Raw genomic sequence first — 24,590 nt, 5'->3', positions numbered from 1 at the left:
CTCTTTTCCTTCAGATCCTCTTCCTCCTCCGCTCTCACCCATTATCACAGCTGTGGCCCCACCGGCCCTGTCTCCTTTGGGGGAGTTAGAGTACCCCTTTGGTGCCAAAGGGGATAGTGACCCTGAGTCGCCATTGGCTGCCCCCATCCTAGAGACACCCATCAGCCCTCCACCGGAAGCTAACTGCACTGACCCTGAGCCTGTACCGCCTATGATCCTTCCCCCATCTCCAGGCTCCCCAATGGGGCCTGCCTCTCCTATCCTGATGGAGCCCCTTCCCCCACAGTGTTCCCCACTCCTCCAGCATTCCCTGCCTCCCCAGAACTCTCCTCCTTCTCAGTGCTCTCCTCCTACTCTGCCACTGTCCATTCCTTCTCCACTGAGTCCCATGGAGAAGGCAGTGGAGGTCTCAGATGAGGCTGAAACACCTGAGATGGAGACTGAGAAAGTCCCTGAACCTGAGTGCCCAGCTTTGGAGCCCAGTCCTACTAGTCCTCTCCCCTCCCCCATGGGGAACCTTTCTTGCCCTGCACCCAGCCCTGCCCCAGCCCTGGATGACTTCTCTGGCGTAGGGGAAGACACAGCTCCTCTGGATGGGACTGACACTCCTGGTTCCCAGCCAGAGGCTGGACAGACCCCTGGCAGTGTGGCCAGTGAACTTAAGGGTTCCCCTGTGCTCCTGGACCCCGAGGAGCTGGCCCCCGTGACCCCTATGGAGGTCTATGTCCCCGAATGCAAGCAGGCAGGACAGGGCTCGCCCTGTGAAGAGCAAGAGGAGCCATGTGCACCAGTGGCCTCTACCCCACCCACGCTCATCAAGTCTGACATCGTTAATGAGATCTCCAACCTGAGCCAGGGCGATGCCAGTGCCAGTTTCCCTGGTTCAGAGCCTCTGCTAGGCTCTCCCGACCCCGAGGGGGGCGGCTCCTTGTCTATGGAGTTGGGGGTATCTACAGATGTTAGTCCAGCCCGAGATGAAGGCTCCTTGCGGCTCTGTACTGACTCTCTGCCAGAGACTGATGACTCCCTGTTGTGCGATGCTGGGGCAGCTGTCAGCGGAGGCAAAGCCGAGGGGGACAAAGGGAGGCGGCGCAGCTCCCCTGCTCGTTCCCGCATCAAACAGGTGAGGGGCTCTCCAGCTATTAGATGTGGTTAGTGTCACGTCAGCTATCAGACGTATAGTCCTGTGTCACTGACACCTTCCCACTTGGCGTGTTGAATCCTAGACTCTAGAGATCCCTTAGTCCCTCCTCTTATTTTATTAAGGAGAATGTTGATACATAGAGGGGGAAGTGAGTTGCCCAGCTTCATGGTTACCCAGTAATAGAATCGGGACTAGAAACTCTGGTCTTTCAAGTCAGTATTTTTTTGTCATTGTACCATGTTGGCCTCTCTTGGAAAAAGAGCCACCTCCCTGTTGCTATCTGAGCTGGCTTTCCCCCTGCCATGCCTGGGACTCCTGGGCTTTTTGTATTACCTGTCATGCTTTGTCCCATTTGTCTCTTCCTTCCAAGCTCGTGGACCCAACATACGAGCCCTCAACTTGCCCCTGTAATCCTTCCCTTCCCTCACTCAGGGTCGCAGCAGCAGTTTCCCGGGAAGACGCCGGCCACGTGGAGGAGCACATGGAGGACGTGGGAGAGGACGGGCCCGGCTAAAATCAACCACTTCTTCCATTGAGACTCTGGTAGTAAGGAGAGGCTTTCCATCCCCCAAACATGCTTCAGCTGGCCCCTTCAGTCCTGCCAGTCCCCTGCACGCTCACCTGCCTGCCTGCTAGCCTAGGGCCTGTCTGGATGTGTCGGTGCTCCTTCTGTCCACTTGGCCCCCAGGCTTCTCTGAAATCTCCGCTGTAGGGCTGAGCCCAGTTTGGGGGCTGAGCCCAGTTTGGGAGCTGGGGTGTTTGTTATTCTGCTTCTTAGTCCTGGCTCCTGGCCTTCATCTTAGCCAGGGGTGTGCACCTCCGTCCCCCAGCACCAAAGGGGAAAGCAGCTTAGTTGGGGCAGATTTAGCTGCCTCACTTCATACAACTCTCTGCCTATAAGGTTGCTGATATCGATAGCTCTCCCAGCAAGGAGGAAGAAGACGATGACGACGACACCATGCAAAATACCGTGGTTCTCTTTTCCAACACAGACAAGTTTGTCCTAATGCAGGTACCATACTCAACTGGTGTAGTCCCATCCATAGCAGTAAGACCTGGCAGACTGATGATGGGGGGGTGTGTTTTGGTGTGAGGGCAGATGCCGAAAACCGAGGACCAGCTTCAGGGGATCCTAGCTAATTAGGAAACAGTGAATCAGAATCACATTCGTTTGTTTGTCCGTCCATCAGATTTCTCTTGAGTGTTTCCTCTGAGCTCGGCACTGAGCTAGGAGCTAGGGATATAGTAGCGGATATAGTAGTAAAAAAGGCAGAAATGGGCTCTGCCCTGTGGAAGCTTCTAGTCTAGGGAGCTTATGTATGTTCTCCCCTGAATCCTTTCAGAGCTGATAGAATACCATCAGATATGTTACTCTCTCAGCCTGAGCAGTCTTTACTCCTCTTGTTTTCCTTTCACTTCTCATTATCTTTACCCATGTCAGGCTATTTAAATTCAAATTACCTGGTCAGATAAACAAGCCTAGGAAGGAACAGAGTCCTGTGATGGCTCACAGTGTTCTGATGCTGCCGGGTGGGCTTTTGGTTCCCTGACCCCCTACCTCAGAGTAGAGTTGTAGTCATTTGCCAGGACCGAGTGGGAAGAACAGACCTAGTTGGACATTGGGGTTTCTGTTTGTTTCCCCAGGACATGTGTGTGGTATGTGGCAGCTTTGGCCGGGGGGCAGAGGGCCACCTCCTTGCCTGTTCCCAGTGCTCACAGTGCTATCACCCTTACTGTGTCAACAGCAAGGTGAGTTGGGCCCAAGAGGCTTGGGCTGGGGAATGGGGTCACTTATTTCTTATCCTAGGCCCCTGTCCTGGCCACACTACTTAAAATGGCCATTGGTCATAGAAGTCATTTCAGTCACCAGTGGTTATTAAACTCATCTTGAGGGAAAGTACTTTGGAAATGGTGGCAGTCTTTATAGCTTCTTGGTGGTAGACCATGACTTGCTGGTGTAATTCAATCTATCATAGAAACTACGAGACCTTTACTAGTAGAAAACATGATGTAGTCTGGGGATAAAATGTAAAATCAAAATCATAAGCAAATGTCTGCAAAGAGAAAGCAGTGTTTTTGACCGAAGCATGGTCAGTCATTTTGGCGTTTTCATAAATGTTAATTTAGAACTTGTCCACTGCTAATATTCACTAACTTGCAGCACGCTGTAGCAGGTTTTAAATGTTCAAGGAAAATTGGGAGAAATACAATCTAATTCTATCCACAATCTGTTTGGGGGTTTGACTAGTGAAAGATTGCCATTCCACTCTCGTAATGAGGCAGTGGCTTGGGGAGGCTGTTCTCTGCTCAGCAGAGATCCCTGGGAGTCTAAGTTTGGAGCCTCTTTTTGGGGTGAGGGTGCTCAAGATAGCCTCCCTATTCTCAAATGGAGGTCTGGCCTGAGCACTCGGGTCCTCCAGCCCCACCCATATAAGTCTCACCCTCCCCTAAGAAGTCTGCCCTCCCATCCGCATCCTATCCTGAGTTAATTGCCATTTTTTTGCACCAGATCACCAAGGTGATGCTGCTAAAGGGCTGGCGTTGTGTGGAGTGCATCGTGTGTGAAGTATGTGGCCAGGCTTCCGACCCTTCACGCCTGTTGCTCTGTGATGACTGTGACATTAGCTACCACACGTACTGCCTGGACCCCCCACTGCTCACAGTGCCCAAGGGCGGCTGGAAGTGCAAGTGGTAAGGAAACCCAGGATCTTCAGAGGGGCCTGGATCTGAGATGTCAGAGTGGATGTGATGTTGAATGTATGACCCAGTCTGTGTTTAGAAGGCCAGGCTGGTCGCTTGGTTTTCAGTGAGGACAACTCTGGGTGCCTTGAGTAAGTTAGGTGCTGAGGGTCTGTCTTTCTGCCCCCACCAGGTGTGTGTCTTGTATGCAGTGTGGGGCCGCCTCCCCTGGCTTCCACTGTGAATGGCAGAATAGTTACACACACTGCGGACCCTGCGCCAGCCTGGTCACCTGCCCTATCTGTCATGCCCCATACGTGGAAGAGGACCTACTGATCCAGTGCCGCCACTGCGAACGGTGAGGGTGCCCCTTTCCCCTTGTATTGGCTTCCCCTTCTCTGTTCTCAGCTTTGCATTATCTGGGTTTTTATCTCTTCCTGTCTCCCTTTCCCCAGGTGGATGCATGCTGGCTGCGAGAGCCTCTTCACAGAGGATGATGTGGAGCAGGCAGCTGATGAAGGCTTTGACTGTGTCTCATGCCAGCCTTACGTGGTAAAGCCTACTGGTGAGTACCAGGTGCTGAGGAGGAGTCGGGACTGGGGACCTTGCTTTGGGACAGGGCTTCAAGCTGCCTTGGCTTGTCCTTCTCTCCACAGCGCCTATTGCGCCCCCAGAGTTGGTGCCTATGAAGGTGAAAGAGCCAGGTGAGTCACAGAAATTCGGAATGCCAAAGCCAGAGGAGAACTTAAGATACTGTCTAGTACAGCTCCAACCCCCCTAACGTCATCTCCGCATTTTCAGAGGCGGAAACTAAGACCCAGGGAGATTGAGTGGCTTGCCTAAGGTCACTCAGTAGGTTAGTGACAGTTATGACTACAACCAAGGCCTCTAGTTTCCCAGGCAGAGTTCCTTCCACCCGGCAACATGGCCTCTGTACTGCCATAATCTCCTGCAAAGAGCACAGGACACCGCTGTGTTTCCTTAGTGAAGGGGCTGGGTTCATTTTCTCCTTCATGATGGGGGCAGTGCCCCTGGAATCTGAGGCACTGTGTGCTGGCATTCAGCAAGTAGGGCCCCGCTTAGCCCAAGACAGCTAGAGAATATATTTGGTGAACATAGGGTTAATCATACACAGTCAGGCTTCTGTAATAAGTCTCTGAATCCCCTGAATCACAGATGGAGAGCTCGGGCCTCAGCTAGCTCCCAGTAGGGGCCTGTTCCATCCACCCCTCAGACCCCAGGCTGGACTTGGTCTGGTCTGTCTCTCTCTCACTGCTCTTGTTCCAGCTGGGGACTTAGACAGAAACTTGGAGTTCTGGTTTCCATGGGGCCTCCATCCAGGGGTCACTTGTTCTTCACCTTTGTGCAGAGCCCCAGTACTTTCGCTTCGAGGGTGTGTGGCTGACAGAAACTGGCATGGCTGTGCTGCGTAACCTGACCATGTCGCCCCTGCACAAGCGGCGCCAGCGGCGAGGACGGCTTGGCCTCCCAGGCGAGCCTGGGTTGGAGGGTTCTGAGCCCTCAGATGCCCTTGGCCCTGATGAAAAGAAGGATGGGGACCTGGACACCGATGAGCTGCTCAAGGGTGAAGGTCAGGCTGGGGAATCTCAGGGAGTGCCAAAGTAGTGGGAGCACACCTGTGAGAGTTGGATGTTGGGTGAGAGCAGCGTTGCCTTAGTCACCCTCAAGCCACTGTTGGTCTTGTTTAAATGGCTCTGGCAAGGCACTCAGATCTCTGTTCTAGAGTGGCAGGATGACAAAGTTAAAAGGGCCCATGCCTCTTCTCTTTCCCCATATGCAGGTGGTGTGGAGCACATGGAGTGTGAAATTAAACTGGAGGGCCCCGTCAGTCCTGACGTGGAGCCTGGCAAGGAGGAGACCGAGGAGAGCAAAAAACGCAAACGCAAACCCTATCGGCCTGGTGAGGCTCTAGGATGGGGAGTTGGGTGGGGAGGGGCGGCTCATGGGTCCCAAGCGGCTTGTCAGCCTCAGCTCTGCCTCCTCATAGGCATTGGTGGTTTCATGGTGCGACAGCGGAAATCCCACACACGTGTGAAAAAGGGGCCTGCTGCACAGGCGGAGGTGTTGAGTGGGGATGGGCAGCCTGACGAGGGTGAGACGGGTGAGGGCTCCAGTGGGGCCTGGGAGAAGGTGGGGATGACAGGACTTATAGGGCACTGCCAGGGAGGCCCAGCGGGAAGGTTCACTCAAAGGGTCAAAGGGCTGAGAGGGTGATGGGCCCAGTTGGTGTTTGGGGAGGGAGTAGGCAGAAAGTGTCCCCAGTCCAAGTGAGGAGCAGCATGCTCAGTGTCCCCTGAGAAGCCAACACCTCCCATTCTGTTCCCAGTCATGTCTGCTGACCTGCCTGCAGAGGGCTCTGTGGACCAGAGCTTAGCTGATGGGGATGAGAAGAAGAAGCAGCAGCAGCAACAGCGGCGAGGGCGCAAGAAGAGCAAACTAGAGGACATGTTTCCTGCTTACCTGCAGGTGGGCCTTAGGTTCCAAAGGGTGAAGGGGGTGTCTGCCCTGCAGGCCATGAAGGAGCCTGTTTTCCCCTGTCGTCTCCCACAGGAAGCCTTCTTTGGGAAGGAGCTACTGGACCTGAGCCGCAAAGCCCTTTTTGCAGTTGGGGTGGGCCGGCCAAGCTTTGCATTAGGAACCCCAAAAGCCAAGGGGGATGGAGGCTCAGAGAGGAAGGAGCTCCCTGCCTCACAGAAAGGTTAGTCATGTTGGGGTGAGGTGGTCTGAAGGGACCCAACTTTCCTTTGTGCTTAGCAGCTGGTAAGCAAATTTGGTGGGGAATGGGCTGATCTCCAGGAGTTAAAGGTGGGCCAAGGGCCCTGGCCTGTCGAGCTGGGGACCCATTCTGGGCATCAGATATAGGGCATCTCTGATTGAAGTGGTGACTATTGCTCGTAGGAGATGATGGTCCCGATGTTGCAGATGAAGAGTCCCATGGCCCTGAGGGCAAGGCTGATACACCAGGTGAGGCTGCTGGGAGGATTGCATCCTAGCTTGCTTTTGCCTTTGTCAACTTATTCTGCCCCTGGCACCATCAGTGTTGGGGACTGGAAACTGTTCCATGCCTTCTGTGGTTCAGGGTGGCCAGTGTGGTACTTCCATCCTTGCCCTGGCTGATGGGTTTCTCCTGGCCATTGCAGGACCTGAGGATGGGGGTGTAAAGGCATCCCCAGTGCCCAGTGACCCCGAGAAGCCAGGCACCCCGGGAGAAGGGATGCTTAGCTCTGACTTAGACAGGATTCCCACAGAAGGTGAGGCTGTGACCCACACTCTTCATATATAAGGGTCCTCTGTGGGAGAAGGAGAATGTCCTGCCTGTGGGACTCTAATCTGTGCAGTTTCTCTGGTGGGGAGTCCTGGGCACCTTCCCCAGCCATGACCATTTGTAGACCTGTGGTGTCCCCTCAACTTCCCAGTCTGCCTCATTAGCATCCTCCATCAATCCCCCACAGAATTGCCCAAGATGGAATCCAAGGACCTGCAGCAGCTCTTCAAGGATGTTCTGGGTTCTGAACGAGAACAGCATCTGGGTTGTGGCACCCCTGGCTTAGACGGCAGCCGTACACCCTTGCAGAGGCCCTTTCATCAAGGTAATATGGATAGGAGTGGTTTGAAGACTGGGTGGGCAGGTATGGCCAAGCTGGTCCCCAGGATGGGCCACTTGCTCCCCTTCCCTGACCCTGTGCCTCTTATAGGTGGACTCCCTTTGGGCAATCTCCCCTCCAGCAGCCCTTTGGACTCTTACCCAGGCCTCTGCCAGTCCCCATTCCTGGATTCTAGGTTAGTATCTATGCCTAACCTTCGTGGGCTGTCCCCATTGTCCCTTCTCTCCAACTGGGTCCATGTTGAGGGAGGGAACCTTAGACTCCTGGGTGCTGCTGTAGCAACACTTCTCCCTGCTTCTCTCCACCCCCTTGTTAGTGGACCTTCTCTAGACTGGGGCCACTGGGCAGTTTGTCTGGGGTGGGGTGTGGCATCCCTGCCCCCTGTGACTCTCTGCCCCTGCGCCCCAGGGAGCGCGGGGGCTTCTTTAGCCCAGAACCCGGTGAGCCAGACAGTCCCTGGACAGGCTCAGGGGGCACCACGCCCTCCACCCCTACTACCCCCACCACGGAGGGTGAAGGCGACGGGCTCTCCTATAACCAACGGAGTCTTCAGCGCTGGGAGAAGGACGAGGAGTTGGGCCAGCTCTCCACCATCTCGCCTGTGCTCTATGCCAACATTAACTTCCCCAATCTCAAGCAAGATTACCCAGGTACCTGTGGGAGGAGGGCAAGGGAGACAGCAACCTGGTAAGATGGCAAGTGCAGGGGTTACCTGCCACGTCTCCTAACACAATCCCTCTGTTCTCCAGACTGGTCTAGCCGTTGCAAACAAATCATGAAGCTCTGGAGAAAAGTTCCAGCTGCTGACAAAGCTCCCTACCTGGTGAGACAGAAGGAAGCCTGGGTCAGCGTGGAAACTGAGAGAGGGGTCGTATTTTTGGGAAATGCACCTTAGTTCTCTCCCTTCCACTCCTAAAGCAAATGGGCCAGAAGGGATCAGCTTTTGGGTAGGGAGTGAGTGATGTGAGGGACGGGAGGCTGGGCATGTGACTGAGCCCTAGGCTGAAGGCTGTGTCCTCTATTCCTCAGCAAAAGGCCAAAGATAACCGGGCGGCTCACCGCATCAACAAGGTGCAAAAGGTGAGTGGGGGCCAAGCTGGGAGGTGTCACTAAAGTCCTGTAATGGGTGGCCTCTCTGAGGGTAGGGGGACGTAGGGCCTGCCCACAGCAGCCTGACTGCTCTGTGCCTGGTCTCCTCCCGTAGCAGGCTGAGAGCCAGATCAACAAGCAGACCAAGGTGGGCGACATGGCCCGTAAGACTGACCGACCGGCCCTACATCTCCGCATTCCCCCCCAGCCAGGGGCACTGGGCAGTCCGCCCCCTGCTGCCGCCCCCACCATTTTCATTGGCAGCCCCACTACCCCCGCCGGCTTGTCTACCTCTGCGGATGGGTTCCTGAAGCCGCCGGTGGGCACAGTGCCCGGCCCCGACTCACCCGGTGAGCTCTTCCTCAAGCTCCCACCCCAGGTGCCCGCCCAAGTGCCTTCGCAGGACCCCTTTGGACTGGCCCCCGCCTACGCTCTGGAGCCCCGCTTCCCTACGGCACCGCCAACCTACCCTCCCTATCCTAGTCCGACTGGGACTCCCGCGCAGCCCCTGACGCTGGGTGCCTCATCTCGTCCTGGAACTAGCCAGCCAGGGGAATTCCACACTACCCCACCTGGCACCCCTCGACACCAGCCCTCCACACCTGACCCCTTCCTCAAACCCCGCTGCCCCTCATTGGACAACCTGGCTGTGCCTGAGAGCCCAGGGGTAGGGAGTGGCAAGGCTTCCGAGCCCCTGCTGTCACCCCCACCTTTTGGGGAGTCTCGGAAGACGCTGGAGGTGAAGAAGGAAGAGCTTGGGGCGTCTTCTCCTAGCTATGGGCCCCCAAACCTGGGCTTTGTTGACTCACCCTCCTCAGGCCCCCATCTGGGCAGCCTGGAGTTAAAGGCACCTGATGTCTTCAAAGCCCCCTTGACCCCTCGGGCATCTCAGGTAGAGTCCCAGAGCCCGGGCTTGGGCTTACGGCCCCAGGAGCCACCCCCTGCCCAGACTTTGGCCCCTTCTCCCCCTAGTCACTCAGATATCTTTCGTCCTGGCCCCTACCCAGACCCCTATGCCCAGCCCCCATTGACCCCTCGGCCCCAACCTCCACCTCCTGAGAGCTGCTGTGCCCTACCCCCTCGTTCACTGCCCTCCGACCCTTTCTCCCGAGTGCCTGCCAGTCCCCAGTCCCAGTCCAGCTCCCAGTCCCCGTTGACACCCCGTCCTCTGTCTGCTGAGGCTTTCTGCCCATCCCCTGTTACTCCTCGCTTCCAGTCCCCTGACCCTTATTCCCGCCCACCTTCTCGCCCTCAGTCCCGTGACCCATTTGCCCCATTGCATAAGCCACCCCGACCCCAGCCCACTGAAGTTGCCTTCAAGGCTGGGCCTCTAGCCCACACTCCGCTGGGGGCTGGAGGCTTCCCAGCAGCCCTGCCCTCAGGGCCGGCAGGTGAGCTCCATGCCAAGGTCCCAAGTGGGCAGCCCCCCAATTTCGCCCGGTCCCCTGGGACAGGTGCATTTGTGGGTGCCCCCTCTCCAATGCGTTTCACTTTCCCCCAGGCGGTAGGGGAACCTTCTTCCCTAAAGCCCCCTGCCCCTCAGCCTGGTCTCCCTCCACCCCATGGGATCAACAGCCATTTTGGGCCCAGCCCTACTTTGGGCAAGCCTCAAAGCACAAACTACGCAGTATCCACAGGGAACTTCCACCCATCGGGCAGCCCCCTGGGACCCAGCAGTGGGCCCACAGGAGAGGGCTATGGGCTGTCCCCACTACGTCCCCCGTCAGTCCTACCACCACCTGCACCCGATGGAACCCTCCCCTACCCTCCCCATGGAGCCTCACAGCGGGCTGGCATCACCTCTCCAGTCGATAAGCGAGAAGACCCAGGGGCTGGAATGGCCAGCTCTTTGGTGGCACCTGAAATTCCAGGTACCCAAGACCCAGGCATCTCCAACCTCAGCCAGACAGAGCTGGAGAAACAACGACAGGTGAGTCAACATCGTGCAGCTGAGCCCTCCATATCTCCACTGTCCCTATGCCAGCCCTGTGATTGGAGTGGGACAGACTTACCCCTTTTCTCTGTTCTCTGCACAGCGCCAGCGACTGCGGGAGCTGCTGATTCGGCAGCAGATCCAGCGCAACACGCTGCGGCAAGAGAAGGAAACAGCTGCGGCAGCTGCAGGAGCAGTGGGGCCCCCAGGCAGCTGGGGTGCTGAGCCCAGCAGCCCTGCCTTTGAGCAGCTGAGTCGAGGCCAGACCCCCTTCCCTGGGACCCAGGTAAGTGGAGTAGCAAGGGGTCGTGGACGCAGGATACTGAAGGTGGCCCCACCTTCATCTATCTGTATCTCTCCTAGGACAAGAACAGCCTTGTGGGGCTGCCCCCAAACAAGCTCGGTGGCCCCATCCTGGGGCCAGGAGCTTTCCCCAGTGATGAACGACTCTCCCGGCCACCTCCACCAGCCACCCCTTCCTCTATGGATGTGAATAGCCGGTGAGGCTCCAGGGGGTTCCCTGGGGGTTCACTGTTGTGTGCTGCCTTTAATTTACCTGTCTCTCATCCTTTTCTAGGATCACTTATTCTTCTCCCCCATTCCTTCCCCCTTGCTGATTTAATTCCATCCTTCCCCACTACCCTAGGTCCGTGTTCTAGTTCTTCTTCATCCTGAAGTCATCTTACTAATTACTGCATATTCTTCCAGGCAACTGGTGGGAGGCTCCCAAGCTTTCTATCAGCGAGCACCCTATCCTGGGTCCCTGCCCTTACAGCAGCAGCAGCAGCAACACTTGTGGCAGCAGCAGCAGCAGCAGCAGCAGCAGCAGCAGCAACAACAACAACAGCAACAACAGCAGGCAACAACAGCAACCTCCATGAGACTTGCTATGTCTACTCGCTTTCCATCAGCTTCTGGGCCTGAACTTGGCCGCCAAGCTCTAGGCTCCCCCTTGGCAGGACTTCCCACTCGTCTGCCTGGCCCTGGTGAGCCAGTGCCTGGTCCAGCTGGTCCTGCCCAGTTCATTGAGTTGCGACACAATGTACAGAAAGGACTGGGACCTGCAGGGGCTCCATTTCCTGGTCAGGGCCCCCCTCAGAGACCCCGTTTTTACCCTGTAAGTGAGGACTCCCACCGACTGGGTCCTGAAGGGCTTCGTGGCCTGGCAGTATCAGGCCTTCCCCCACAGAAACCCTCAGCCCTACCTGCACCTGAACTGAACAACAGCCTCCATCCAACGCCCCACACCAAGGGTCCCACCCTGCCCGCTGGCTTGGAGCTGGTCAGCCGACCCCCCTCAAGCACTGAGCTTGGCCGCCCCCCTCCTTTAGCCTTGGAAGCTGGGAAGTTACCTTGTGAGGACCCTGAACTGGATGATGACTTTGATGCCCACAAGGCCCTAGAGGATGATGAGGAGCTTGCTCACTTGGGCCTGGGTGTGGACGTGGCCAAAGGAGATGATGAGCTGGGCACCCTTGAAAACCTGGAGACCAATGACCCCCACCTGGATGACCTGCTCAACGGGGATGAGTTTGACCTACTAGCCTATACTGACCCTGAGTTGGACACGGGGGACAAGAAGGACATCTTCAATGAGCACCTGAGGCTGGTGGAGTCAGCTAATGAAAAGGCTGAGCGGGAGGCTCTGCTGCGGGGGGTGGAGCCAGGACCCCTGGGCCCTGAGGAGCGCCCTCCCCCTGCTGCTGATGCGTCTGAGCCCCGTCTGGCACCGGTGCTCCCTGAGGTGAAGCCCAAGATGGAGGAGGGTGGGCGCCACCCTTCTCCTTGCCAGTTCACCATCACCACCCCCAAGGTAGAGCCAGCACCTGCCACCACTTCCATAAGCCTGGGGCTAAAGCCAGGACAGAGTGTGATGGGCAGCCGGGACACCCGGATGGGCACAGGATCCTTTTCCGGCAGTGGGCACACAGCTGAGAAGGGCCCATTTGGGGCCACAGGAGGACCACCAGCTCACCTGCTGACTCCCAGCCCACTGAGTGGCCCAGGAGGGTCCTCCCTGCTGGAAAAGTTTGAGCTAGAGAGTGGGGCCCTGACCTTGCCTGGTGGACATGCAGCATCTGGGGATGAGCTGGACAAGATGGAGAGCTCACTGGTAGCCAGTGAGTTACCCCTGCTCATCGAGGACCTGTTGGAACATGAGAAAAAGGAGCTACAGAAGAAGCAGCAGCTTTCAGCACAGCTGCAGCCTGCTCAGCAGCAGCAGCAGCAGCAGCAGCAGCAGCATTCTCTACTGTCCACGTCAGGCCCTGCCCAAGCCATGTCTTTGCCACATGAGGGCTCTTCTCCCAGTTTGGCTGGGCCCCAGCAACAGCTTGCCCTGGGACTTGGAGGTTCCCGACAGCCAGGCTTGACCCAACCACTGATGCCCACCCAGCCACCAGCTCATGCCCTCCAGCAGCGCCTGGCCCCATCCATGGCCATGGCATCCAACCAAGGGCATATGCTAAGTGGGCAGCATGGGGGGCAGGCAAGCTTGGTGCCCCAGCAGAACCCACAGCCAGTGCTGGCACAGAAGCCCATAGGTACTATGCCACCTTCCATGTGCATGAAACCCCAGCAGCTGGCAATGCAGCAGCAGCTGGCTAACAGCTTCTTCCCTGATACAGGTAATAACAGCTAGGGGCACTGGCTTAGTTACTCAGGGGTGATCACTATCACCACCAAAGGGGCACTGAGGCTGCAGACCTAAGATAATCCACAGTTAAGGGAGATGGGACACAAAACTTTGACTAAATACCATACTAGTGATGTAGGCAGAAGCACTGTAGCTTTTAAGGAGGGAGGAACAGTGCCTGGCACATAGCAGGCCTTCAGATGTTTGAGTGAATGAATCGGGTACATGCATGAAACCTGATTAGCGAAGGCTTTGCAGCCATGTTAAGACTTTGAAAGATTAGGACTTGGAGAGAAAGTGGTGCAAGAGAAAGCACTCCAGGTAGGTGAAAAGACTTGAATAAGACCAGGGTGGCAGGAAAGCCAGTGGGGGGATATTTGGAGACTGTGAGTGAACTGGTTATGCCAGAGTAGACTTTATATAGAGGGAAGTGAGTGGGCACAACCATAATTTTAGAGAGGTAAGAAGGGGGGCCAGATTCAAGAAGACCTCAAGTTATAATAGCATTTATTGAGTAATTACTATTTGCCACGCAGTGTACTGAGGACTTTATATTCATTGTGTATTCATCACAACAAACTCATTAAACAGGCTTTTATCTTTAACTGTTCAACTGTAGAAAATGAAACAGGCATGGAGGTTAAGTAACTTGCCCAAGATCACACAACAGCTAGAGTTTGATCCTTTTAACTGTGTTAGTGCCTCAAAATACCAGGGGACGGAGTTGGGTTAGTCCTTTAGAAAGTGGGGAATTAAGTTTTCTGAACAGTGGATAAATACACAATGTGCAGGATTTTAGGAAGATTGAAGTTTTTGATGGTTGCTTATTTCTGCTTTCTATTCAGCATTCTGGACAGGAAGGAATGTGGGCTGTAGGTGATGCATGTTGGGCCCAAAACAGCTTTGGCACAGGGCCCACATCTTGTGTTCTTGGGCTGCACTATTTGCTCTAAGAAGACTACTTTCAAAGAATACTTTCTAGGCCATAAAGTATATAGTTAACCCTTGAACAATGCAGGGTTAGGGATGCTGACCCCCACGTAGTAAAAAAATCTACATATAACTTTTGATTCCCCAAAACACTTAACCACTAATAGCCTACTGTTGACTGGAAACCTTACTGATAACATAAATAGTTGCTTAACATACTTTTTATGTTTTATATATTGTATACTGTATTCTTACAATAAAGTAAGCTAGAGAAAAAATTATTAAAAAGTCATAAGGAAGAGTAAATACATTTACAGTATTTATTGGGGGAAAAAATCTGCGTATAAGTGGACCCATGCAATTCAAACATTGTTGTTCAAGGGTCACCTGTACTCTTGTCATATGTGATCCTCTCAGTAGCTCCATGAGGTAGGGAGAGTAGGGAGTTCATGATCTCTATCAAAAAGAGGAGTAAATTGAGGCTCAGAGAGGTGAGATAACATTGAAATATTGTCTCAAATGTTTACTAAGGACCTTTTTCTAGCACTGTGCAAGTAAAATCAAGGCTACATGTCCTGTGAATAATAGAGCTGAGTCACCCAGGCTCCCTGGCTCCCCGTCCATAGACCTTTCCATAATGCCATGCCATTGTTTCGCTTGGCTTGGTGTAGAGGTCCAGGTGTTGGAAGGAACATCAGACAGAGAATGGAGCATTAACCCAAATGCCCAGCTCATTTGGCTCTTCCCTCTCCAGACCTGGACAAATTTGCTGCAGAAGATATCATTGATCCCATTGCAAAGGCCAAGATGGTGGCTTTGAAAGGCATCAAGAAGGTGATGGCTCAGGGCAGCATTGGAGTGGCACCTGGCATGAACAGGTAAGACTTGGGGGGTGGGGTGTTTCCTTTCTCAGTTCTCTCCCCTCTCCTTCTTACTTGTTTCACCTCTTTGTTTTTCAACTTTCCCATCACCAACACATCATTTTTGCTTTGGCGGACTCTAGGCAGCAAGTGTCATTGCTAGCCCAGAGGCTCTCCGGGGGACCCGGCAGTGATCTGCAGAACCATGTGGCAGCTGGGAGTGGCCAGGTAAGTGGTCAGGTGTCGCATGCCATTGGGCCACCCTTAGGGCCTGGTATGGAAGAATGACCCTTTATCAGTCTCTCTCATCACAGGAGCGGAGTGCTGGTGACCCCTCCCAGCCTCGTCCCAATCCACCCACTTTTGCCCAGGGAGTAATCAGTGAGTATGGGGATGGGACGGAATGTACAAGAAAGTGACTTGGGGCATGTGGAGGTAGAGGGATTGGGTCACCGATCTGCAGGTCCTGACACCTAGCTTCCTTTCCCAGATGAGGCTGACCAGCGGCAGTATGAGGAATGGCTGTTCCATACCCAACAGCTCCTGCAGATGCAGCTGAAGGTGCTAGAAGAGCAGATTGGTGTGCATCGCAAGTCACGGAAGGCTCTGTGTGCCAAGCAGCGTACTGCCAAAAAGGCTGGCCGGGAGTTCCCAGAGGCTGATGCTGAGAAGCTCAAGCTGGTTACAGAGCAGCAGAGCAAGATCCAGAAACAGCTGGATCAGGTAGGATAAGTCGGCTTCAGCCTAGCAACCAGGAGCCTGGGAAGAGGGATGGCATGGGTGGGCAGGCTCGATGCTGAGGTCCCCAACTCTCCTGTTAGGTCCGGAAGCAACAGAAGGAACACACAAATCTCATGGCAGAATATCGGAATAAGCAGCAGCAGCAACAGCAGCAGCAACAGCAGCAGCAGCAACAACAGCAGCAGCACCACTCAGCCGTGCTGGCCCTTAGCCCTTCCCAGAGTCCCCGACTACTCACTAAGCTCCCTGGTCAGCTGCTCCCTGGCCATGGGCTGCAGCCACCACAGGGGCCTCCTGGTGGGCAGGCTGCAGGTCTTCGCCTGCCTCCGGGAGGCATGGCACTACCTGGACAGCCTGGTGGCCCCTTCCTCAACACGACCTTGGCCCAACAGCAACAACAGCAACATTCTGGTGGGGGTGGGGCCCTGGCTGGCCCCTCAGGAGGCTTTTTCCCTGGTAACCTTGCTCTTCGAGGCCTGGGACCTGATTCAAGGCTTTTACAGGAAAGGCAGCTGCAGCTACAGCAGCAACGCATGCAACTTGCCCAGAAACTGCAACAGCAGCAACAGCAGCAGCAACAGCAGCACCTCCTAGGACAGGTGGCAATCCAGCAGCAGCAGCAGCAGCAGCAGCAGGGCCCAGGGGTACAGGCCAACCAGGCTCTGGGTCCCAAGCCCCAGGGACTTCTGCCTCCCAGCAGCCATCAGGGCCTCTTGGTCCAGCAGCTATCCCCACAACCACCCCAGGGGCCCCAGGGCATGCTGGGCCCTGCCCAGGTGGCAGTGTTGCAGCAGCAGCAACAGCACCCTGGAGCTTTGGGCCCCCAGGGCCCTCATAGACAGGTGCTTCTGACCCAGTCCCGGGTGCCGAGTTCACCTCAACTGGCACAGCAGAGTCAAGGCCTTATGGGACACCGGCTGGTCACAGCCCAGCAGCAGCAGCACCAACAGCAGGGATCCATGGCAGGGCTTTCTCACCTTCAGCAGGGTATGATGCCACATAGTGGGCAGCCCAAACTGAGCGCTCAGCCAATGGCCTCCTTACAGCAACAGCAGCTACAGCAGCAGCAACAGCAGCAGCAGCAACTACAACAGCAGCAGCAACAGCTACAACAGCAGCAACAGCTTCAGCAGCAGCAACAGCTACAGCAGCAACAGCAGCAGCTACAGCAGCAACAACAGCTACAGCAGCAACAGCAGCTACAGCAGCAACAGCAACAACAGCAGCAGCTACAACAGCAACAACAGCTACAGCAGCAGCAGCAGCAGCAGCAGCAGCAACAATTTCAGCAGCAGCAGCAACAGCAGCAGCAGCAGCAGCAGCAGCAACAATTTCAGCAGCAGCAGCANCAGCAGCAGCAGCAGCAGCAGCAGCAACAATTTCAGCAGCAGCAGCAACAGCAGCAGCAGCAGCAGCAGCAGCAACAATTTCAGCAGCAGCAGCAGATGGGCCTCTTAAATCAGAGTCGAACTTTACTGTCTCCTCAGCAACAACAGCAGCAGGTGACACTTGGTCCTGGCATGCCAGCCAAACCTTTGCAACACTTTTCCAGCCCTGGAACTCTGGGCCCAACCCTCCTCCTAACGGGCAAGGAACAAAGCATTGTGGAGACGGCTCTTCCTCCAGAGTCTACGGAGGGGTCCTCCACACATCAGGGAGGGCCAGTAGCAATAGGGACTGGATCTGAGGCAGTGGCCACTGAACCAGGGGAGGCAAAGTCCTCTCTCTCTGGGGACTCACAACTCCTGCTTGTCCAACCCCAGGCCCAGCCACAGCCCAACTCTGTGCCGCTGCAGCCACCGCTGAGGCTACCAGGACAGCAGCAGCAGCAGCAAGTTAACTTGCTGCACACAGCAGGTGTGGGAAGCCATGGACAACCAGGCAGTGGATTATCTGAGGCCTCTGTGCCCCACCTGCTGGCCCAATCTTCTGTTTCCTTAGGGGAGCAGCCTGGGCCCATGACTCAGAACCTTCTGGGCTCCCAACAGCCCCTTGGACTAGAGCGGCCCATGCAAAATAATGCAGGGCCACAGCCTGCCAAACCAGCATCTGTCCCCCAGTCGGGACAGGGCCTGCCTGGGGCTGGAGTCATGCCTCTAGTGGGTCAGCTTCGAGCACAGCTCCAAGGAGTCCTGGCCAAAAACCCACAGCTGCGGCACTTGAGTCCTCAGCAGCAGCAGCAGCTACAGGCACTCCTCATGCAGCGGCAGCTACAGCAGAGTCAGGCAGTACGCCAGACCCCACCTTACCAGGAGTCTGGGACCCAGCCCTCTCCCCTCCAAGGCCTCCTAGGCCGCCAACACCAACTTGGGAGCTTCCCTGGAGCCCAGACAGGCCCCCTCCAGGAGCTAGGGGTAGGGCTTCGACCTCAGGGCCCACCCCGGCTCCCTGCCCCACAAGGAGCCTTACCCACAGGACCAGTCCTTGGCCCTGTCCATCCCACACCACCACCATCCAGCCCCCAAGAGCCAAAGAAACCTTCCTCACAATTACCTTCCCCCAGCTCCCAGCTCCCCTCTGAGGCCCAGCTTACCCCCACCCAGCAAGGGACCCCAAAACCCCAGGGGCCACCCTTGGAGCTGCCTTCTGGGAGGGTCTCACCTGCTGCTGCCCAGCTTGCAGATTCCTTCTTTGGCAAGGGGCTGGGACCTTGGGAAACCCCACACAATCTAGTGGAAGCCCAGAAGCCAGAGCAGAGCAGCCTGGTACCTGGGCATCTGGAGCAGGTGAATGGGCAGGCGGTGCCCGAGCCACCCCATCTCAGCATCAAGCAAGAGCCTCGGGAAGAGCCATGTGCCCTGGGAGCCCAGGTGGTGAAGAGGGAGGCCAACGGGGAGCCAATAGGGGCACCAAGTACCAGCAACCACCTCCTGCTGGCAGGCCCCCGCTCAGAAGCCGGGCACCTGCTCTTACAGAAGCTTCTACGGGCAAAGAATGTGCAACTCAGCACTGGGCGGGGGCCTGAGGGGCTACGAGCGGAAATCAACGGGCACATTGACAGCAAGTTGGCTGGTCTGGAGCAGAAACTACAGGGTACCCCCAGCAATAAGGAGGTGAGTACTCTAGCTAGAGGGGAAGCCTGGAGCCCTGGGCAGGCTGAGCAGGTGTGGGTCAAACTGAAGAGGTGAGGGCCCTGAGGAGGACAGCAGCCTTCACTGTGGGTTTATTCGGCTTAGGATACAGCAGCTAGGAAGCCTTTGACACCAAAGCCCAAGCGGGTACAGAAGGCATGCGACAGGTTGGTGAGTTCCCGAAAGAAGCCACGGAAGGAGGATGGGGTCAGGGCCAGCGAGGCCTTGCTGAAGCAGCTAAAACAGGTGACTCCCAGGAGCCACTCCCCTGGCCCCATCCCAGGATAGGGGATGACCTGGCCCCCAACTGTGCAGTGGCAGAGACTTAAGAGCTGCAGTTTTCCAACCTTGTCATCTTGTCCCTCTTAGGAGCTGTCCCTGCTTCCCTTAACGGAGCCTACCATCACCGCCAATTTTAGCCTCTTCACTCCCTTTGGCAGTGGCTGCCCAGTCAATGGGCAGTGCCAGCTGAGGGGGGCCTTTGGAAGTGGGGCGCTGCCCACTGGCCCTGACTACTATTCCCAGCTGCTTACCAAGGTCAGAAAAATGGCAATACCTTTTGGGGATGAGGAGGTTCTTGGGGAGGTGGAGGTAGGAGTGGAAGACTTGAGGAAGTTGCTGATGTAGTGTGGGGCCAGGAGAGTATGTCAGTCTCCCTATGCCATCTTGCACACAACACCCCACCCCACCCCCAGAATAACCCGAGTAACCCGCCGACACCACCCTCGTCGCTGCCCCCCACCCCACCCCCATCGGTGCAGCAGAAGATGGTGAATGGCGTCACTCCATCTGAAGAGCTGGGGGAGCACCCCAAGGATGCTACTTCTGCCCGAGATACTGAAGGGACACTGAGGGGTAAGTCGAGCAGAGTGGGCCTCTCCTACCCTAGTAGGATTTGGTGGCTGGGGTCCAAGCCAGTCAGTGTGCCCTGTAATACAACGTGAGATAGGAGATAGGAGTGGTTGCGTATTGCCCTGTGTGCATACACAACTGGTACCTGAGCTAGGAAGGGCCTCCTCAGGACTGATTGGTTAGAGGCAAGAGCAAAGGCAACAGGGGAGGTGGATGACAGGGAGTGTGTTAATGAAACTTGTTTATAAAGAACAGCCAGCCTTAGTGGGTACGAAACCACAGTGAGATCTGGATTTGAATCTTCGCTCCTGTGTTCATTTAACTGTGTTACTATAGCCCAGTAACTTGATTGACTTGTGTAGTAAGCCTGAGTTTCTTCACTGTAAAATAGGTATTATCAACACTCGCTTAGTACAGTTGTTAAAAGATTATAAACAAAGAATGTACATAAAGCCCAGAGCCTGGCACATTGGAAAGACCCAAATACAGCTTGTCTGCCCCAAACTGGTAGGTGGGTGGATGGGCAGACAGTGATCATGATAGCTAAGCTAGATCATGTACTAGTCAGGCCTGAAATGTGGGAGAGGAAGCACTGTCAGATATGGCCACCCTCAGCTTGACTTCTTTTTCCTACCTACCCCTCAGATGCTTCAGAGGTGAAGAGTCTAGACCTGCTGGCCGCCTTACCGACACCCCCTCACAATCAGACTGAGGATGTCAGGTGGGGATGGTGCTGGAAATTGGGATGAGGAATGGGGGTGGTGGACAGATGGCCTCATTTTTCTTTTCGCCAATGGCAAATTTCAAGCAAGCCTGTGATACCTGCTAACCTCTAGGTTTGGGAGTGGGGTTTCTGCAGGGCTGTAGGAACAAATGTTTACTTTCGGCCTCCAGGATGGAGAGTGATGAGGACAGCGATTCTCCTGACAGCATTGTGCCCGCTTCCTCCCCTGAGAGCATCCTGGGGGAGGAGGCCCCTCGTTTCCCTCAGCTGGGCTCAGGCCAGTGGGAGCAGGAAGACCGGGCTCTCTCCCCTGTCATCCCCATCATTCCTCGGGCCAGCATCCCAGGTAGGGGCTGCCCTGGGCATGGGCCAGGTCAGGCTGGGCTGGATTGTCAGAGCTGGGGGCGAGGGGCAGCTGGGGTTTACACAGGACCCTCTTCCTCATTCAGTCTTCCCAGATACCAAACCTTATGGGGCCCTGGACCTGGAGGCCCCTGGAAAGCTGCCTGCCACAACTTGGGAAAAGGGTAAAGGAAGTGAGGTGTCAGTCATGCTGACGGTCTCTGCTGCTGCAGCCAAGGTGTGTCCTGGGAGTGCCTCAGAGGCCTAGGGGTTGCTGATCAGAGGGCAGTCCCTAAAGCTTGTCTGGATAAATTCAGTTGTTGAAGACTACGTACTGAGGACCTATGTGTGAAAGCCTGGGCTAGAGGCTGTGGGATTAGGGTAAACGAAACATGAAGGTCCCTGCCCTCGGGGCTCACAGTGCTGTGGTAAAGACACAACTCAACAAATAAGTGTATAATGTGACGTATGCCGCAAGACAGCGTGTGCCCATCACATTTGGTAGAACTGTTTTTGAAATTTTTAACAGGGTTTTGTAGTCAAAAGAAAAAGGGAAATGCCAATTAAAACAACAAAACAGGGTTTTTCACTACAAGACCCTTCAGACCCTTTAATTTGCTAATGGATATCATGCATCTCTCCCGAGTTGTGGATATAATTTGTATTATTTCCTAAACTTAGTTGACACAGACCCCTTTTTGTGAAGCTCCTGTTAATGCCCACCCCAGTTTGGGAAAGGGTACTGTAAAACACGTGTTTGAGAACACTGGATGGCACAGGGCAGGACTGCCTGGCAGCGTGGGGCGTTGCGTTCTGGGTATCCTTGTTCCCCGCAAGCCAAGTGGCACTGCTCACTGTACTCACTGCTGACATGGCTCCTCCCCTCCCTTGGCTTGGCAGAACCTAAATGGTGTGATGGTGGCAGTGGCAGAGCTGCTAAGCATGAAGATCCCCAACTCCTACGAGGTGCTGTTCCCAGAGAGCCCCGCCCGGGCAGGCATTGAGCCTAAGAAAGGGGAAGCGGAGGGTCCTGGTGAGTGTGACAGGAGAGCATCTTGGGACCTGAGGGAAATGATTCTGGTGGGAGGTTTTGACCCCCTCCTTCCTGCAGGTGGGAAAGAAAAGGGACTGGGAGGCAAGAGCCCAGAAGGTGGCCCTGATTGGCTGAAGCAGTTTGATGCTGTGCTGCCTGGCTATACCCTCAAGAGCCAGCTAGACATCTTAAGCCTCCTGAAACAGGTGGGTCTGGGGGAGAAAAAGGGTGGGTATCTGGCCAGGGCAAAGAAGGCAGAGAGGGCTTTTGGGGGAGTGGAATCCGGGTGGGAGGAAGGAAGGGGCTAGGGCTAGTTCAGGGAGGAGCTGGCACTAACTATACAGGGCTTGTGCCCCCCTCCCATAGGAGAGCCCCGCCCCAGAGCTCCCCACCCAACACAGCTACACCTACAACGTCTCCAATCTGGATGTGCGACAGCTCTCAGCCCCACCTCCTGAAGAACCCTCCCCACCCCCGTCCCCCTTGGCACCCTCTCCTGCCAGCCCCCCTGCTGAACCCCTGGTTGAACTCCCAGCTGAGCCCTCAGCTGAGCCACCAGTCCCCTCGCCTCTGCCCCTGGCCTCGTCTCCTGAATCTGCCCGACCCAAGCCCCGAGCCCGGCCCCCTGAAGAAAGTGAAGATTCCCGGCCCCCTCGGCTCAAGAAGTGGAAGGGGGTGCGTTGGAAGCGGCTGCGGCTGCTGCTCACCATCCAGAAAGGCAGTGGACAGCAGGAGGATGAGCGGGAAGTGGCAGAGTTTATGGAACAGCTTGGCACAGCTCTGCGACCTGACAAGGTGCCTCGAGACATGCGGCGCTGCTGCTTCTGTCATGAGGAGGGTGATGGGGCCACTGACGGGCCCGCCCGCTTGCTGAACCTGGACCTGGACCTGTGGGTGCACCTGAACTGTGCCCTGTGGTCCACGGAGGTCTATGAGACCCAGGGTGGGGCACTGATGAATGTGGAGGTGGCCCTGCACCGAGGACTGCTAACCAAGTGCTCCCTGTGCCAGCGCACTGGTGCCACCAGCAGCTGCAATCGCATGCGTTGTCCCAACGTCTACCATTTTGCCTGCGCCATTCGCGCCAAGTGCATGTTCTTCAAGGACAAGACCATGCTGTGTCCAATGCATAAGATCAAGGGGCCCTGTGAGCAGGAGCTGAGCTCTTTCGCTGTCTTCCGGCGGGTCTACATTGAGCGGGATGAGGTGAAGCAAATTGCCAGCATCATCCAGCGCGGGGAGAGGCTGCACATGTTCCGGGTGGGGGGCCTTGTGTTCCACGCCATCGGACAGCTGCTGCCCCACCAGATGGCTGACTTCCACAGTGCCACTGCGCTGTACCCCGTGGGCTACGAGGCCACGCGCATCTACTGGAGCCTCCGCACCAACAACCGCCGCTGCTGCTACCGTTGCTCCATTGGCGAGAACAACGGGCGGCCGGAGTTCATAATCAAAGTCATGGAGCAGGGCCTGGAGGACCTGGTCTTCACTGACGCCTCTCCCCAGGGTGAGCACTGGGCCCCAGAAATGGTGATGTGGGGTTGGGCAAGTTCCTCCTGGAACCACCTTGACGGTGTTGAGAAGGGATATGCAGGACCCTTGCAAGTGGTCTTCCTCCACCTCGGGTAGGCGAAGGTCTCTTTAAGATCCCCAGAGAAAGCATTTTAGCCTCTCTTACTCGCCGTAAATTCCCTCGTAATTGAAGATATTTTGCTTGTCTAACTTCATTCTGGCTCCATTTCCTATCCTCAGTGGAACAAAAGAATGCAGCTCTGAGACCCTGTTATCTGGCTCACCCAACCTGATACTAACCATGAGTTCCTTTGGTTGCTTTTCCCTGGACAAAATTATTTTGATCTTAGTGTTCATGATGAAAATAACAATAAGAGCAGTTACCTTTTAGTGAGCGTGCACTATATACCACAAAATAAGCTAAGTGATTTATATAGGTTATTTTGTTCACACAACCCTCTGAGGTAAGTACACTATTATTATGCACAGTTTATATATAAAGAAACTGAGTCTGAGAGAGATTTAACTTTTTGGCTTAAGGTCCCATGGCCAGTGCTAGAACCTGAACCCAAATCTTCCCAACACTAAAACATGCCTCTTGTTCTGGCTCTCAGCAACGCCTGTGGCCTGTGCTGGGTCTCCTGGGCCTTAGCTTCATATTTGTTTGTCGCAAGGCACGCTGATGTCCCCCTGGGGTGGGAAGCCTCCTGGCTTGTTGAGGGAGAGGAATTGCGAGGCCAGGAAGGGGTCCTGAATTGCCACACACACAGGGAGGTGTGCAGGCTGCAGGAAACAACCAATAGCTCCAGATTCAGGTAGGGCTGAGGTCAATGAGCAGAAGTTGCCTTTAAGGGCTGCTCTCTTTCCTTGCCTCTTAGCTGTGTGGAATCGCATCATCGAGCCTGTGGCTGCCATGAGAAAAGAGGCTGATATGCTGCGGCTCTTCCCTGAGTACCTGAAAGGCGAGGAGCTCTTTGGGCTGACGGTGCATGCCGTGCTGCGCATAGCTGAATCAGTAAGGAGTGGCTAGGGGCTGGTGGCCAGGTGGGCACTGAGAGCTTTGGTCCTGCCCCCAAAAGTGCTCAGGCTAAGGTGAGCATGGCCTGTGCCCACAGCTGCCTGGAGTGGAGAGCTGTCAAAACTATTTATTCCGCTATGGACGCCACCCTCTAATGGAGCTGCCACTTATGATCAACCCCACTGGTTGTGCCCGATCGGAGCCTAAAATTCTCACACACTACAAACGGTGAGCTTGTGGGGCTGGGACCAAGGGCTGTGGGTGTGGGGATTGGTAGGGACCCTCTGGCCAATTATGAGCGTTTGGGGTTATAGATAAGAGTTTCCTTGGAGAGACTGGGGGTTCACTCTAGGCCTCCTGATTAGAGGGTATCACTAGTGTATCCTTTTCTTCTGCTCAGG

The 24,590-nt window shown here is 55.5% G+C and overlaps 1 protein-coding gene across 1 annotated transcript in view; it reads left to right on the top strand.

Moving 5' to 3' along the window:
• Nucleotides 1–24,590, top strand: part of KMT2D (lysine methyltransferase 2D) — a 41,414-nt gene that overhangs the window by 11,464 nt on the left and 5,360 nt on the right. Inside the window, exons 12-52 of the mRNA XM_019662231.1 lie at nucleotides 15–1,123; nucleotides 1,577–1,690; nucleotides 2,046–2,156; nucleotides 2,789–2,893; nucleotides 3,654–3,835; nucleotides 4,017–4,181; nucleotides 4,279–4,388; nucleotides 4,480–4,527; nucleotides 5,193–5,414; nucleotides 5,625–5,744; nucleotides 5,832–5,936; nucleotides 6,171–6,310; nucleotides 6,395–6,542; nucleotides 6,743–6,808; nucleotides 6,985–7,095; nucleotides 7,297–7,434; nucleotides 7,540–7,624; nucleotides 7,858–8,099; nucleotides 8,199–8,272; nucleotides 8,479–8,529; nucleotides 8,654–10,468; nucleotides 10,575–10,757; nucleotides 10,835–10,971; nucleotides 11,180–13,098; nucleotides 14,791–14,914; nucleotides 15,040–15,124; nucleotides 15,211–15,277; nucleotides 15,387–15,619; nucleotides 15,718–16,671; nucleotides 16,786–18,690; nucleotides 18,814–18,954; nucleotides 19,078–19,245; nucleotides 19,404–19,563; nucleotides 20,206–20,281; nucleotides 20,455–20,630; nucleotides 20,734–20,864; nucleotides 21,527–21,659; nucleotides 21,738–21,865; nucleotides 22,026–23,166; nucleotides 24,050–24,186; nucleotides 24,287–24,417. Of these exons, the coding sequence (XP_019517776.1) occupies nucleotides 15–1,123; nucleotides 1,577–1,690; nucleotides 2,046–2,156; nucleotides 2,789–2,893; nucleotides 3,654–3,835; nucleotides 4,017–4,181; nucleotides 4,279–4,388; nucleotides 4,480–4,527; nucleotides 5,193–5,414; nucleotides 5,625–5,744; nucleotides 5,832–5,936; nucleotides 6,171–6,310; nucleotides 6,395–6,542; nucleotides 6,743–6,808; nucleotides 6,985–7,095; nucleotides 7,297–7,434; nucleotides 7,540–7,624; nucleotides 7,858–8,099; nucleotides 8,199–8,272; nucleotides 8,479–8,529; nucleotides 8,654–10,468; nucleotides 10,575–10,757; nucleotides 10,835–10,971; nucleotides 11,180–13,098; nucleotides 14,791–14,914; nucleotides 15,040–15,124; nucleotides 15,211–15,277; nucleotides 15,387–15,619; nucleotides 15,718–16,671; nucleotides 16,786–18,690; nucleotides 18,814–18,954; nucleotides 19,078–19,245; nucleotides 19,404–19,563; nucleotides 20,206–20,281; nucleotides 20,455–20,630; nucleotides 20,734–20,864; nucleotides 21,527–21,659; nucleotides 21,738–21,865; nucleotides 22,026–23,166; nucleotides 24,050–24,186; nucleotides 24,287–24,417 (13,390 nt within the window). The remainder of the gene's footprint in view (nucleotides 1–14; nucleotides 1,124–1,576; nucleotides 1,691–2,045; nucleotides 2,157–2,788; nucleotides 2,894–3,653; nucleotides 3,836–4,016; nucleotides 4,182–4,278; nucleotides 4,389–4,479; nucleotides 4,528–5,192; nucleotides 5,415–5,624; nucleotides 5,745–5,831; nucleotides 5,937–6,170; nucleotides 6,311–6,394; nucleotides 6,543–6,742; nucleotides 6,809–6,984; nucleotides 7,096–7,296; nucleotides 7,435–7,539; nucleotides 7,625–7,857; nucleotides 8,100–8,198; nucleotides 8,273–8,478; nucleotides 8,530–8,653; nucleotides 10,469–10,574; nucleotides 10,758–10,834; nucleotides 10,972–11,179; nucleotides 13,099–14,790; nucleotides 14,915–15,039; nucleotides 15,125–15,210; nucleotides 15,278–15,386; nucleotides 15,620–15,717; nucleotides 16,672–16,785; nucleotides 18,691–18,813; nucleotides 18,955–19,077; nucleotides 19,246–19,403; nucleotides 19,564–20,205; nucleotides 20,282–20,454; nucleotides 20,631–20,733; nucleotides 20,865–21,526; nucleotides 21,660–21,737; nucleotides 21,866–22,025; nucleotides 23,167–24,049; nucleotides 24,187–24,286; nucleotides 24,418–24,590) is intronic.

The sequence above is a fragment of the Hipposideros armiger genome, unplaced genomic scaffold (assembly GCF_001890085.2).
Source record: "Hipposideros armiger isolate ML-2016 unplaced genomic scaffold, ASM189008v1 scaffold_371, whole genome shotgun sequence".
Taxonomy (NCBI): domain Eukaryota; kingdom Metazoa; phylum Chordata; class Mammalia; order Chiroptera; family Hipposideridae; genus Hipposideros; species Hipposideros armiger.
Note: the sequence above shows the minus strand (reverse complement) of the source record. Positions and strands in the feature narration are given on the sequence as shown.